This window comes from Scardinius erythrophthalmus, assembly GCF_964197995.2.
Source record: "Scardinius erythrophthalmus genome assembly, chromosome: 8".
Lineage (NCBI taxonomy): Eukaryota > Metazoa > Chordata > Actinopteri > Cypriniformes > Leuciscidae > Scardinius > Scardinius erythrophthalmus.
In genome coordinates, this window is record NC_138228.1 from 19032382 (window position 1) to 19047491 (window position 15110).

General features: G+C 38.7%; 1 protein-coding gene across 1 annotated transcript in view; it reads left to right on the forward strand.

Moving 5' to 3' along the window:
- ano2a (anoctamin 2a) overlaps window positions 1–14664 on the forward strand; it is a gene marked incomplete at both ends in the record, with an annotated part of 33583 nt that extends 18919 nt beyond the window's left edge. Inside the window, 8 exons of the mRNA XM_081373023.1 lie at window positions 619–676; window positions 764–864; window positions 1103–1254; window positions 10368–10520; window positions 10628–10680; window positions 10819–11000; window positions 11102–11207; window positions 13546–14664. Coding sequence (XP_081229149.1) covers window positions 619–676; window positions 764–864; window positions 1103–1254; window positions 10368–10520; window positions 10628–10680; window positions 10819–11000; window positions 11102–11207; window positions 13546–14664 — 1924 coding nt within the window. The remainder of the gene's footprint in view (window positions 1–618; window positions 677–763; window positions 865–1102; window positions 1255–10367; window positions 10521–10627; window positions 10681–10818; window positions 11001–11101; window positions 11208–13545) is intronic.
- Window positions 14665–15110: the final 446 nt, after the last annotated feature.

The following is a 15110-nucleotide window of genomic DNA, read 5'->3' on the forward strand; positions in this document are numbered from 1 at the left end:
TGTTGCAGTGTAGTTGTGTGTTTACTGTAGTACTGTGTTTATTGTAGTGTTTGTCTCACTGTAGTGTTGTGTGTTTATACTGTATACTGTAGTGTTGTGTGTCTGTCCTGTGTACTGCATTGTTGAGAAAGTTATTTATGTTGTTTATATTGTATATATCACTTTGCAGTGAGCATTTGTTTCATAAGAACATTTTATATGAGAAAAACCTAAAAGCACAAACATTTTGAGAAAAAAGATACTCTAGAGTACTTTTCTATTTTTTTCTTCTATTTTCTAGTTTGATTTTTTACTATATTTTCCATGCTCTTTTACATAATTATTGAGTCATATGTCGTGAATTTGAATGAAAGCTTTTTTCTATATAATTATTATTAACATATTTTATTAATAAATTTCCAGCTGCGTATTACAGTGCTAAAACAACTTATTTTGTGCTGTCTGTGTGTTACATGTAGTGTTGTATGTCTATATAGTTGTAGTTTTCGATGTAGTTTCTCACTGTGTAGTATATGTGGCATCAGTGTCTAACGCCAAAATGCTAAATTTCTGGGTTAGCTTAGTTTAATCCAGTGAATATTTTAAAATATCTCTCATAACTCTGGTGTGCTAATTTAGGTTTGCCGGTCGTCCTGGTGACTATGTTTATGTCTTTAAGGATTTCCGCATGGAAGAGGTAATTATTAAAACAACAATATATTTGTCTTCGGTGTTCTAGCACAATGTAACGAACTATTTGCATGTACATGTGTTTTTTGTCTAGTGTTCTCCAGGTGGCTGTCTTATTGAAGTGTGTATTCAGCTGGGAATCATTATGCTGGGGAAGCAGCTTATTCAGAATAATGTGTTTGAAATTGCCATTCCGTAAGTGCACACACATACTGTATACACACGCAAAGTCTTCCCTGTGGTCTCTCTGCTAATTTTCTTTGATTCCTTAAAATACCCCCAGTCTATTAAAGGAAGCCCCTAACTCTCTTGTTCAATTAAATTTTGATTCTCAACACTGTTTAACATTACCAAAGCAGTGCACAGTGAGTAATGGAGGAAATATTGGTTTTAAAATGACACAGCTGAGCTGACATTCGGCTTGACATTACAGGAAGCTGAAGAAGATGTATCGCACATATAAGGAGGAGAAAGATGGATCGGCAGATGAGGAGGACAAAGACTCTAAACGAGAACCGCAGCGCTGGGATTTGGACTATGATTTGGAGCCATATGAGGGTTTAAGCCCAGAGTACATGGAGATGGGTGAGTATCACATGCTCAAACTGAACAATTTGTTCAAATGACTGCTACGTTTGGTGCATCGCCTTCATTATTCTACTTGTTTTGAATGCTGTGCATCCTAAAAATGTTTAGCAGCATGTCATAACTATGTGCTTGGTACAAAGCCTTATTTGGCTTTTAATGACAGTGTTGTGGCTCAAGGTTTTACTTTATTTCCAATAGTTCTTCAAAATATAATGACACGCTCCACATTATTCAAGTAAAATGTGAATGCCGTTTAGTTGGCTCTGACAGTTTTTGTTTTGAGGTAAAATAACTAAGTATAATTGTTAGTCACATCATGATGATAGACCTCAACTCTGGGTGGTACTGTCCAATCAGAATTAACGCTAGGTTTTGCACTCTGAATTGTCACATTGCTTTTAGTAGCCAGGACACCTAAGAAGCTTAGTCTAAATTTTTAAAGCAAGATCTTGCTAAAGTAATCCTGGCTCTAATTTAATTACATTTTAATTTGTTTAAAAATAGACAAGTTTACACACTAAAGACTTGTTTACACTAGACATGTGCAGATGTATGGATATACAATGCATCACGATAATGAACATGCACGATATTGTTATTGTGGGCACTTTAAAATACAGTGAATAATTATTTATTACAAATTATTCAGATTTTTAGAATGTATTTTAAGAATACTTTTCCCATCAACTGGTTAAAATGCACAACACCGCTACGTCAAAGAGGCACGCACACTCTGAACTCCGTTACCCCTGTAACCCTGTAAACAAAGCAGCTGCACTACTTTCTGTTTCTGAACAGAAACATTCTATTTAAATGTTTTTAACTGCGTTAATTGCTGCACCAAATAGTTAACGACTTAATAGGCTATTTATTTTTACATTGATAATCAAACTGAAAATGAAAAATACTTCTAAAGCATTTATTAATCTTAGTTAATTTCAACATACACTCACCTAAAGCAGGGGTTCCCAAACTTTTTAGCCCGCGACCCCCATGATAAATGCGCCGCTGCTCCGCGACCCCCATGATAAATGCCCCAAAAAAATCCACCAGCCAAGCATATTTTTTACCTGCCAAAATAATAAGCCTTTTTTGTCACATATACATTAATTTCAGTACTTTTAATTGAGATAATAAGTAACGTTAGGCCTATTATGTTGAATACAAACATAAAAACATGTCCAGAGCAAAATTTGAAATGTATAATAAAAAAAAAAATCGCTCTCATATTGATCAAAATGTGAGAAATATATAAAATATTACTATCACAAATATCACTAGGCTACATTTTTTTTTTTTTTTTCAGTTTTGTTACTGACTCATGTGGAAGGGAAGGCAGAACGTACTCGGTTACTTATGTTACCTCGGTCATCATCTCCTGCCCCCTGCGCCGGGGTCCCGCGACCCAACGGGGGGTCGCGACCCCCACTTTGGGAACCACTGACCTAAAGGATTATTAGGAACACCTGTTCAATTTCTCATTAATGCAATTATCTAATCAACCAATCACATGGCAGTTGCTTCAATGCATTTAGGGGTGTGGTCCTGGTCAAGACAATCTCCTGAACTCCAAAATGAATGTCAGAATGGGAAAGAAAGGTGATTTAAGCAATTTTGAGCATGGCATGGTTGTTGGTGCCAGACGGGCCGGTCTGAGTATTTCACAGTATGATCAGTTACTGGGATTTTCACGCACAACCATTTCTAGGGTTTACAAAGAATGGTGTGAAAAGGGAATAACATCCAGTATGCGGCAATCCTGTGGGCGAAAATGCCTTGTTGATGCTAGAGGTCAGAGGAGAATGGGCCGACTGATTCAAGCTGATAGAAGAGCAACTTTGACTGAAATAACCACTCGTTACAACCGAGGTATGCAGCAAAGCATTTGTGAAGCCACAACACGCACAACCTTGAGGCGGATGGGCTACAACAGCAGAAGACCCCACCGGGTACCACTCATCTCCACTACAAATAGGAAAAAGAGGCTACAATTTGCACGAGCTCAGCAAAATTGGACAGTTGAAGACTGGAAAAATGTTGCCTGGTCTGATGAGTCTCGATTTCTGTCAGAATTTGGCGTAAACAGAATGAGAGCATGGATCCATCATGCCTTGTTACCACTGTGCAGGCTGGTGGTGGTGGTGTAATGGTGTGGGGGATGTTTTCTTGGCACACTTTAGGCCCGTTAGTGCCAACTGGGCATCGTTTAAATGCCACGGCCTACCTGAGCATTGTTTCTGACCATGTCTATCCCTTTATGACCACCATGTACCCATCCTCTGATGGCTACTTCCAGCAGGATAATGTCACAAAGCTCGAATCATTTCAAATTGGTTTCTTGAACATGACAATGAGTTCACTGTACTAAAATGGCCCCCACAGTCACCAGATCTCAACCCAATAGAGCATCTTTGGGATGTGGTGGAACGGGAGCTTCGTGCCCTGGATGTAAATCCCACAAATGTCCATCAACTGCAAGATGCTATCCTATCAATATGGGCCAACATTTCTAAAGAATGCTTTCAGCACCTTGTTGAATCAATGCCACGTAGAATTAAGGCAGTTCTGAAGGTGAAAGGGGGTCAAACACAGTGTTAGTATGGTGTTCCTAATAATCCTTTAGGTGAGTGTATAATGACACATTATTAATAACATTATTTTACTCTATTTACCTGAGCTAACATGAACTAACAATGATCAGTTGTATTTTTTTTTTTAAATTTACAAAGATATGTAAGGGATAATGTAGAGCGAGGCGGTTGTTATAGCGAATACAGCCCCGACAGGCTGATCGGGTCTTGAATCAGCCTGAAGGGGTTGTATTCGCTATAACAACCGCCTCGCTCTACATTATCCCGCTTATTACATGGCTACCCACCAAATAAATCAATAATTTGACACAAAATATTGATTTAAAAAGGAGGTTATTGATTTAAAAACGATTGTATTGCTCCCACTAAAAAAAAAAAGTCAGTTCTGTCTCTACGGTTAGAATCCTATGGAAGCTTGTTTCCGCCACAAAATAAAAAAAATAAAAGATAATTGCGACTTTTTATCTCACAATTGCGAGTTTACATCTCGCAATTCTGACTTTATTTCTCAGAATTGCGAGATATAAAGTCAGAATTGCGTGATATAAAGTCAGAATTCTGAGATATAAAGTCAGAATTGCGTGATATAAAGTCAGAATTCTGAGATATAAAGTCAGAATTGCGAGATATAAAGTCGCAATTGCGTCTTATAAAGTCAGGATTCTGACTTTTTTTCTCGCAATTGCGACTTTATATCACGCAATTCTGACTTTATATCTCAGAATTCTGACTTTATATCACGCAATTCTGACTTTATAACACATAATTGCGAGTTTATATCTCGCAATTCTGACATCTTTTCTCAGAATTGTGAGATATAAAGTCCAATTATAAGGGGGAAAAAAGACGGACTTTTTTTTTTTTTTACCTCAGAATAGTTTATATCTCACAATTCTGACTTTATAACACGCAATTGCGACTTTATATCATGCAATTCTGACTTTATATCTCCCAATTGCGTGATATAAAGTCAGAATTCTGAGATATAAAGTCAGAATTCTGAGATATAAAGTCAGAATTCTGAGATATAAAGTCAGAATTGCGTGATATAAAGTCGCAATTGCGAGAAAAAAAGTCAGAATTCTGACTTTATAACACGCAATTCTGACTTTATATCTCAGAATTCTGACTTTATAACACGCAATTGCGACTTTAAAACACGCAATTCTGACTTTATATCTCGCAATTCTGAGAAATAAAGTCAGTCTCGCAATTGTGAGATAAAAAGTCGCAATTATCTTTTTTTTATTATTATTTTGTGGCGGAAACAAGCTTCCATAGAATCCTGCATCCATAGCAACGCTCTGTTTTTCATGGCAACGATGTGTTATACTTTGTTTTATACTAGCTTTTAAGTTTTTAATCACAGTTTATTACATGGCTTGGTTGAATTCCAATGTAGAATGCGGTCTGTTATTTCTTGAAAACAGACCGCATTCTACATTGGAATTCAACCAAGCCATGTAATAAACTGTGATTAAAAACTTAAAAGCTAGTAAATAATGAATAGGAAAAAAACATATTACAAGCAATAAACAAAGAGTGCTTTCAGTATTTAAGAGCAGGCTATATCTGAACTATTAAAGAGATTTGAGTGATTTTTCTCTCTCAGCTTTACTGTTGTTTGATTATTTCTGATAACATCATAGACAGCGGGATATCTTATAAGCTGCATTCACATTATGCACAGATCTCTTTTGAAATATATAATCCTGCTGTTTAATCCCTTAAGACATAACTGACTGTTTACATTCATTTTGCATCATAAAGCATTTTGAGATGCAAGTACATTTAACCACTTACACAGAGTCAGCCGCATGCACGAGCGCCCGTACATGCGGGGAGATTCATATTTTTAACACATGCCCACTGCACTGCAAAACTCCCAGTTGCAAAAAAACGCAGTGCTATAAGCAGTTGTAACACCGCAGGTAAAGAGTGGTTGCGATGTGTGACATGGTCAAGGTCGCCGTCTAGTTTGTTAGCGATGCCAAATATTGCACGTCGATCAAATCGGTATTCTTGCAACAATTTTTAATCGCTAAGATGGTCCAAAGGGTTCTCCCTATCTCTAAAAATTCTTCTTGGCACATAATGATCTTCAGCTGGTTCCATAAATTCAGCCATGTCGTCTTATTTTTGTCCGCGTTACTCTTAAGGTTACAATTTCCAAACCTTAAGTTATACTTAGGGAAATGACCATTAAGGGGTATTATGCAACACTTAATGCTTTTTAAGGGATTACTTAAGTGAAAAAACAGCATTTAAGGGAAATTCTAAGTGTTTATGAAGTTTCACTTAAAGAAACCCTTAAGTAACACTTAAGGGTTATTTTCTGCAACACCCTTAGGTTTAAGGGAAACATAAGGGCGAACTTAAGGAAAAAATAAACTTAAGGTGCTTTATGCAACCGGGCAGATATTTAGCATTCTAAATGTCTCACAATCATCGACAACACATTGGCGCTTCTCTCAGGTTGCGTCTTGCGTCTTCACACTACGCGATTGTCACTCACGTGAATAAGCACCGATTTACCTCAGTTTTTTTTCCACAAAACTGTTGTGAGTGAAAATCGGGGCTAAAATTGTGCAACGAACCGGCATAAGCGACAGTGAATAGCAGAGGAAGAATCCAGAACAAGTGTTCTGTTAAAGTCTGTTCCCTCTATTTCCCCTTAGGCTAGTGTTCCCTGTAATGCCGCCGCCGCAAACTGCTCATTGCACTGGTGTTTACAGATAGCAATATTGTTTACTCATGGTGAGAGATGATGTTAAAGTGACTTAGAAGTTGTTGATCCTATCCCATATGTGGATGGATCTTAACCAGTATCAGTTTGATAGATATTAGAAGAATCTCGTTGTATAAGAACCATGGGGGGAACAGAATCTGATGATGAGCAATCCAGCTGTTGAAACCTTCATGGTGAGAGATGTTGAAATGGCTTAAAAGTTGTTGCTTCTGTCCTGTATAGGGATGGATCTGCACATTTTCATTCAGTCAGTCTGTTTTTTAATGCATTGGTCTGAACAGACAATTTGCATACAAAAACCAGACCCATTTGTGTTGGTGTCAACAGGCCTAAAGCTTTGTGATATTCAAGGAATGATCATGGTGGATGGGGATGGGGATGGGGATGGGGATGGGGATGGGAGATCACCATAAATGTACTGGTGTGTGAGTGAGACAGGAAGCCAGTAGAGTGATTTGAGGATGGGGGTGATATGGTCATCTTACTGCAGCTTCTGAAGGCTTTTGTCAGGGATCCCGATGAGGAGCGCATTGCAGTAGTCCAGTCTGGAGGAGGAGACAAAGGTGTGGGCAAGCTTTTCCGCATCTGCAAGAGTAAGCATAGGACGGAGTTTGGCAATATTCTTAAGGTGGAAGAAGGAGGTCTTACACAGATGTTTGATGTGAGCATCAAAGTTCAGATGATAATCAATTTTATCACCCAGGTTGTTGACTGATGTTGAAAGTGGAATATGGCCAGAGAAAATAATGCTAGTGATGTCTAATGTCCGGACCTGATGAGGGGTACTCCTAGAATAGCTTCTGTCTTTGAGCTGTTTAACTGTAGGAAATTTAGCTTCATCCACGCCTTTATTCCCGACAGGCAGGTGGTCAGAGTGGATGATGACAGTGCAGCAGAGGGGGTTGAATTTGTCCTGAGATAGAGTTTAGAGTTAAGCGTATTTGGCTTGCTGTCCGCAGTGGAGGGGCTCGAGGATGCAGCTTCAGCTCGAGCTTAGATATACCCCGCAGTGGGACTACTAATGCTTGGATGATGAGTATAGTAGCAAGATGCCTAAATTACGTTGGTGAAGTTGGGAAGGTGGAGGGATGCCAAAACAGCTTATGCCAGAGCAAGGTGAGCAGCTGCTTATATGCTCCGGCAGTTAATTTGATTAGATGGGTTCACTCCTCCCGAAATTACGTTATGAACTTCACATAATGTTTCCTGGGGTGCACTCATAATGTTAGTATGATTTTTAATAGGGTATATGTCGAACGCCGCATTACGAAACCGGAAAACAGAACGCATCGCTTCCGGTTCAGGTCTTTTGTATGTGCTTCATGCATTTTTTTACTGTTTTACTCAAGATAACTTAAAAGGAGCGAGCAAAGATGATCATAACCAATGTCCCTCGCATGTGAAGATCGATATTTAAAAGTAAAAAAAAAAAAAAATCTTCACACTAACGTTTAGATATTTAAATAGAATAAAAAGCCAATAACAAAGTGAGATAGGTAGGTTAGCTGATTACCTTAAAATTCCATAGATATCGGCATCAGTTCATACGGCTGTTAACACTTTCTATGACAAGCGGATGCGATGAGACCAGGTTTCCGGTTTCGTCATGCGACGTTCGACATATACCCTATTGTCATAATTTAGAAATAAAGGACATTTTTTCTACCCAGATTTGATCCCTCTGATTTGAATGCTCTGTTTTAAGGGGCGTGTCTGCTGTGAGACTTCAGTGTAAACGCCCACTGCTGTGATTGGCTAACATCTCTGCATATGAAATAGCTAGTATTATATGCATTAAGCCCCGTTTCACACCGCCAGCGATTTTGTCGCTGCATGTCGCTAGTCTCTGTACAGTGAAGTCGCTTGTGGGCGTTCCTAGTGCTGTCGCTCTAATGTTATTGGTAGACTGCACGTCTGAGCATATCAATAGAAAATACCATCACAAGTGTTATATAAAACTAAGATATGATTCTAATTTGACTAGGAATTGGTCTTAAACGATTTAAAAGTAATATTATGCTGTTGGGAGAGTGTTGTTATATTAACCACAGCAGTGCAGTGCATTAAATATTTAACTACATTAACGATCGATCAATCAACAAATTAAACTCACTCATACTGTCAACAGTTACTAAAACGTCATTCGAATTTGACAAATAATCCATTTTCTTGTCCCTTATAATCCACATAATGCAGGGGAAACTGTAAAATGAACTGCAGCAGTGCTGAAAACTTGCACCATAAAATGACAACACTCGAACTATAAATGTATGTTTCTTTTCCATGTATCATTTTATTATATCCATGTATGTGGTTACAGTCAAATCATAACAGTGAAATCGCCCTCGAACTCTTCTGTCTTGCCTGCACTCGAGACGTTGACGTGAGCTCCACTGAGAAGTCTTCTTTCCTATTGGTTGTCGCTCGCGAAAATTTCTTCTCATTTGCATAAAGTTGACATTTTTCAACTTTTGTCTCTTGTCTCTTGTCTCATCACGCAGCGACAAAGTGACCCAATCCCATTCATTCCAATGGAGCGCTGGCGACTTCCGGCGACACGAGCGACAGTGACCATTGGCGACAGAATGTGGGCGTGTCTCTTGTCTCTTGACACGCCCACATTCTGTCGCCAATGGTCACTGTCGCTCGTGTCGCCGGAAGTCGCCAGCGCTCCATTGGAATGAATGGGATTGGGTCACTTTGTCGCTGCGTGATGCTAAATGGTGTATTTAGTCCTATGATCCAACATGTCAGTGGGCGGGGCCAAAGTTGCAGTGATGAAGTAGGCGTTGATCCTCTACTGCAGAGGCAGTCTTTCACCAAGATAGGCACATTCCACAACGAGTCGTTCGCTGGGCTTGGTTACAATAAAAGCTGTTTTTGGATTAACAAGGAATTTTTCTGCTCTGAAACTTGCAGGAAATTCTCAAAGTACGATGACCTCTTATATGTCAAAAGCTCAAGGAAAATGGTTCTTATACAGCGAGGTTCTAATATCTATCAAACTGATACTGGTTAAGATCCATCCACATATGGGATAGGATCAACAACTTCTAAGTCACTTTAACAACATCTCTCACCATTGATTTCTCAGTTCATGACCCCTTTAAGCATTGTACGCAGTGCAGACTGCCACTTAATTGGTGTTGTCACGATATAAAGTTTGGCATAGTCAGTGTGCCTGCAGGGAGTGGAAGCATAGCCCTGCTGTCGCATGTCGACACAACTCAGGAAATGCAACTCTCATTATTAAAACACTGGTAATAGTAAAATAAAATTGTACTGTTTTTAAAAGCAGAGTATCATGATGCCTTTGTAGTGCTGGTATATCTGGCAACTTTCTGTCAAAAAGTCACTTTGGTAAAAAAAAAGAAAAGAAAAATCATTTAAATATAAATGCATCAAGAAAGAAATGACTCCAAGCTGTAACAGAAAATCTGTCAGTGGTCGGTAAACTTTTGTAACAGAGAGAGAGCAAATATTACATGTATTATTTTATTTAGTTGTGTATTGTGAAATCCCACCCATCTGCAAGGCAAAATAAGTTAGTAATCCTTGCAGTAATTCTGCACTGTAGTCACACAGCTGTATGGGAAGCCATAGTGGCACAGTGATTAACAAAAAATATCAAATGTATGCCAACACCTGCTCTATACTTAATATTATTAGTTTATTAAAATAGATTTAGCGATGGTGTTTAAAGATGCCTGTAATGAATCCGGTTTGATTAAGGACATGGATCACTGATGTATGTGTTTGTTTGTCTGCAGTTATTCAGTATGGATTTGTCACACTCTTTGTGGCCTCCTTCCCGCTGGCACCAGTCTTCGCTCTGCTTAATAACGTCATTGAAATCCGACTAGATGCGGCAAAATTCGTCACTGAAATACGCCGACCGGATGCAGTCAGTGCTAAAGAGATTGGTATGAAATATAGCAGCAAATATGGACAGACTTACTCATGGTTACACTTAACATGACTGTTATTCATTCTGGTTCACACTGTTGCATATTTATCTTTCTTTTCACAGGCATATGGTACAACATCTTGAGTGGAATCAGCAAGTTTGCTGTCATTACTAATGTGAGTGTTAAGACAGAGATTGTGACTTATAATGAAAAAATATATGTATTTAGTTGCTGGTGGTTGTTAGTATGATTTATCTCATTGCATGCAGATATTTGACTGTTTTTTTCCTCTTTCTATCTTTATTCCCTCAAGGCATTTGTGATCTCCTTTACATCGGAGTTCATTCCTCGGATGGTGTATCAGTATTTGTACAGTGAGACAGGCACCATGCATGGTTTTACCAACCACACACTGGCTTATTTCAACACAAGCAACTTTAAACCTGGTACTGCCCCACATGACACTGATTTTGACAGACAACTCCGTATTTGCAGGTACACACAACACACATGCATACACATACTCATGTGAACTCTACGCGCCTACATACCTGATATCATTCTCTCTCTCCTCGAACAATTCCTCATCTTCATAGGTACAAAGACTATCGAGATCCACCCTGGTCTCCCGAGTCTTACCAGCTTTCTAAACAGTACTGGTCTGTGCTCGCTGCACGCCTGGCTTTTGTTATTTTTTTCCAGGTCAGTATTTGTTACTGCTTTTCTTGTTGTTCAAGGAACATTGTGGGTTAAATACAACTTAAGCTCTATGTACCTGTCTGTGTAAATAAATAATTTAGTCTGTGCAACATTTTTCAACAAATGTCATGGCCAGTGATGGGAATAACGGCGTTATAAATAAACGGCGTTACTAATGGCGTTCTTTTGCAGTAACGAGTAATCAAACGAATGACTGTTTCCCCTGTTACAACGCCATTACCGTTACTGACAATGAGATGCGGCGTTCGACAGTTCATGAGAGAGGCCGAGTGTGTCCGAGCATAATATAGTTTGTTTATTAATAAATTACACATTTTAGCATTAGGATAATCTCTGTAGCCTATTTATATCATCTGCAACATTTTAATTAGTTTACATGGTTATAAAATAAAACTCCAAAATAACCTGCAGGGAACTTTCAAAGAAAACATCTCTGTGAACGGTTGTGAACACGTGCGGCAAACACAACTAGAATTTGGCTTAAATAACCTCTGATGATGACGTTCTCTGTAGGTTATAAAAATAAAACCCCAAAATATTATATTTTATTATTATTGTTTATGTTGGTACATGGTTCAGTATTATATTGAGAGCACTTTTTGTTAAACTGTTTACTTTTGTGAGGAAGAAAATATTTCAAGTAGGCTATAAAGTATGTCTACAAGTTGTAAAGGTGTGTTAGTTTTATCATTTTAATTTGCACTACAAAGAGTGTATGTATATTTTTTTAATCACTATTTATTTATTTTTGGTACATTTCTTAAGAATCAAAATTTATTTTAAGACTTATTTGTTGGCCAGTTGTGGTCTGTGCAATAAATATTATAAGTATATAAGTAATATAAGTTCTAAACCATCTATTGTGTTTAGTTGTTCCACTATAGTAATGATAATATTTTAATATTTAAGTTAATATGTGTCTCTCACATTGTCCCACAGCATCATTAAAATAGTGTAGATTAGTCTACAATGTTTTATAATAATAATGTGTTCTATTTAGTGTCCATTTCATTCATTTAACATTTTTAATATTGGGGGTATCCAAGTTATTTCACATATTTAAATTTTTTTTTTTTTTAAAGTAACGCAATAGTTACTTTCCCTGGTAATTAGTTACTTTTGATGTAACTCAGTTACTAACTCAGTTACTTTTTGTGAGAACCCAAAAACTGGTCATGGCCATGTCATCCCAATATCTTACATCTTACATCTTTTACAACGATAGCAGGAAGAGTCGTGATGTAATATCCCTAAAGCTTTTGTTCATATGTACATATAATCTTTGCATGATGAAAGTAAACAGATTTAGCTTTCTGTTCAGAATGAGGGGGCTCAAGCTGTCTAATTTCCCCCGTTTGAAGTACTGGTAGAAGATTAAAATAGAGCTGAAATGTTATAAATAAAGGTGGAGGTGACGGGAGGGAGGGGAAGAACTGTGACCTAACTAACAAAAGAAGCAGTGGCCTATTTACCCCTGATTGACAGATGGACTTGATTACTTTAGAATTCCATATGCACATGCAGAAAATACCAGCAAATAGTATTAATAAAAATAATGCTTAAGCTGAACTCTGCATATTTATTTTTAAAACCCAACATACCCCATATAGGCAGTGTTAACTTTTACAGTTTTTCTTTCAGTCATTGTTACTGTCTTAAGATAAAAATGTCCATTAAATTAAAGTATTAGTCCATCTTCTAGTTTTTATTTGACTAAAAGGGCATTTGATTTTTGTTAATGACTAGAATTTTCTACCAAAATAACAAAAATGTGTCAAACTGTAACAGACCAAACTTTGACCAAATGTTAAAAAAATTTACAAACATTTATTAATTACTTTGTTAAACATAAGTATTAGCAACATAAAATATATCATGAAAACCTCCATGTTCTAATTAAATTTAGTCATTGTGAATCTTTTTTGTTTGATCTTTATTATTTTGACAAAAAGATTTAAGCGAATTTGAAACGGGAGTTGCAATGATATTTTCTTTCCTATTGTGACATATCCAAGTATGCTGCTGATCATGCTGTGATCTCAAGTGAGTGACAGGTTGTCGCATCCTTGCATCTAGACCGATAAATCATTTGTAATAAACACTGCAATATTCCATAAAAATAAGACTTGTCAAATTTGATTTCATGATTGACTTTAATGCTTCCAACAGACTTCCACTGTAAGTCTGTTGGACTTGCAAAGTCTAATGTTCTTGCAAACTGAGAAACAAATCAAAATTACTTCGAGCCTAAATTGTATTTAACACAATATTCCTAAAATAGTGGACTGGATGTTTGATTCTGTATGTTGCTGTATTGTAGAACTTGGCCATGTTCCTCAGTATGCTGGTGGCATGGTTGGTCCCAGACGTGCCCCGCTCTCTGAAGGAGCAGCTGAAGAGAGAGAAAACACTCCTGATGGATCTTCTGCTCTCCGAGGAGACAGACAAGCAATGCACTCAGTCACACCCACTGACTACAACTAACATTGATGTAGTCATTAAGGTTTTAGAGGAAGGATCACAGGAGGAGTTGCCTGTCTGCAGTGGGGTAATGCTAAGCCACTCAGATGAAGAGCTGAGAGAACTTCGAGTGACCAACGAAGAGGAGGGAGAGCTTGAGGAAAAATCAGAAGAGGAACCCATAGCATCCACCAGTGATCTACCTGATGATAAACTTCAACATTCAACCTGTGAAAGTCTCAATTCAACTTCAGAGTCCCTGTCTAAGATAGCCTGTCATGATGAATCACCAACCACACCATCAGCATGTTCAAATCAGTCCGTTCAATCAATCAAAACCAGCTCACTATCACGGCACTGGGAGTTTGACTCGAATGGACCTCCACCTCGAGACCCAAGTTGCAAGGCTAAGACCCGTTGCCGAACACTTCCACCAAGGCCTGGAGGTCCTGAAGCTGAAGGGCGTGCAACCAGACCCAGCCACTCCTCCACATTCACACACCTCGACCAGAAAGTTCCTCCATCTCCTATAGAACTCTCCTGGAACGTCCCAAGAGCTCTGTCTACAACCAAGCCCCCTGGAAGCCAAACATCTGTCTCTGATTCACTGGATTTAGAGCTCACATCCAGCCCTTTGATAGCACTTCCTCGCCCCCCATCCAGACCAGAGCTTGCTAGCGGCCTTTCAACACTCTTGCCACGTCCTCCCTCGAAACCAGAGCTCGTGGGCAGCCAGTCAACAGGACTACCACGACCTCCCTCCAAACCCGAGCTAACAGGAAGCTCAATGAAAGGGCTTCCCCCTCATGATCCAGGCTCGAAAGTTAAGGGCCGATGCCAGACTCTTCCTCTGAAGTATAGAGGCTCAGAGACTCCAGGGGAGACGTCAACCAGACCTAGCCATTCCACCACCTTCACAAACCTCAGTCAACAGATCCCACCTTCAGCCAGTGATCTCAAACGTAACTCTCCCGTATGAGTGCGACAAGCCGAAGTGGAGAAACACTCCACCTCTTTAGCACCTTGCATCCGATCAGTGCCAGACAACCCATGCCATCAACAACTCATCTTTGACTCTCATTGATGACTGAACGAGCATCTTCGGTAGCTCTGGATGTAGATCAATTGTTGATGGCTTTGCGGAGGTTCACTTGGTTGCTAACAAGATGTACTACTCTGGTTTATTGACAAATGGAACTCCTTTTGCACAGAATCATCAACTCATTATTGGTGGACCTAGTGCAGCCAATCCGGCGTGTGCATTCTGGATATTCTGCTATTCTTCTAGAGCCATTTGACATGGCTTGATGACTCTTAAACATTGTCTTATACTGTGACTTGCCATTCTCTCTTTCACATATAAACACTTGTACAGACATACACACACACACTTCAAATCTCATCCAAATCTTCAACCAGAACTGG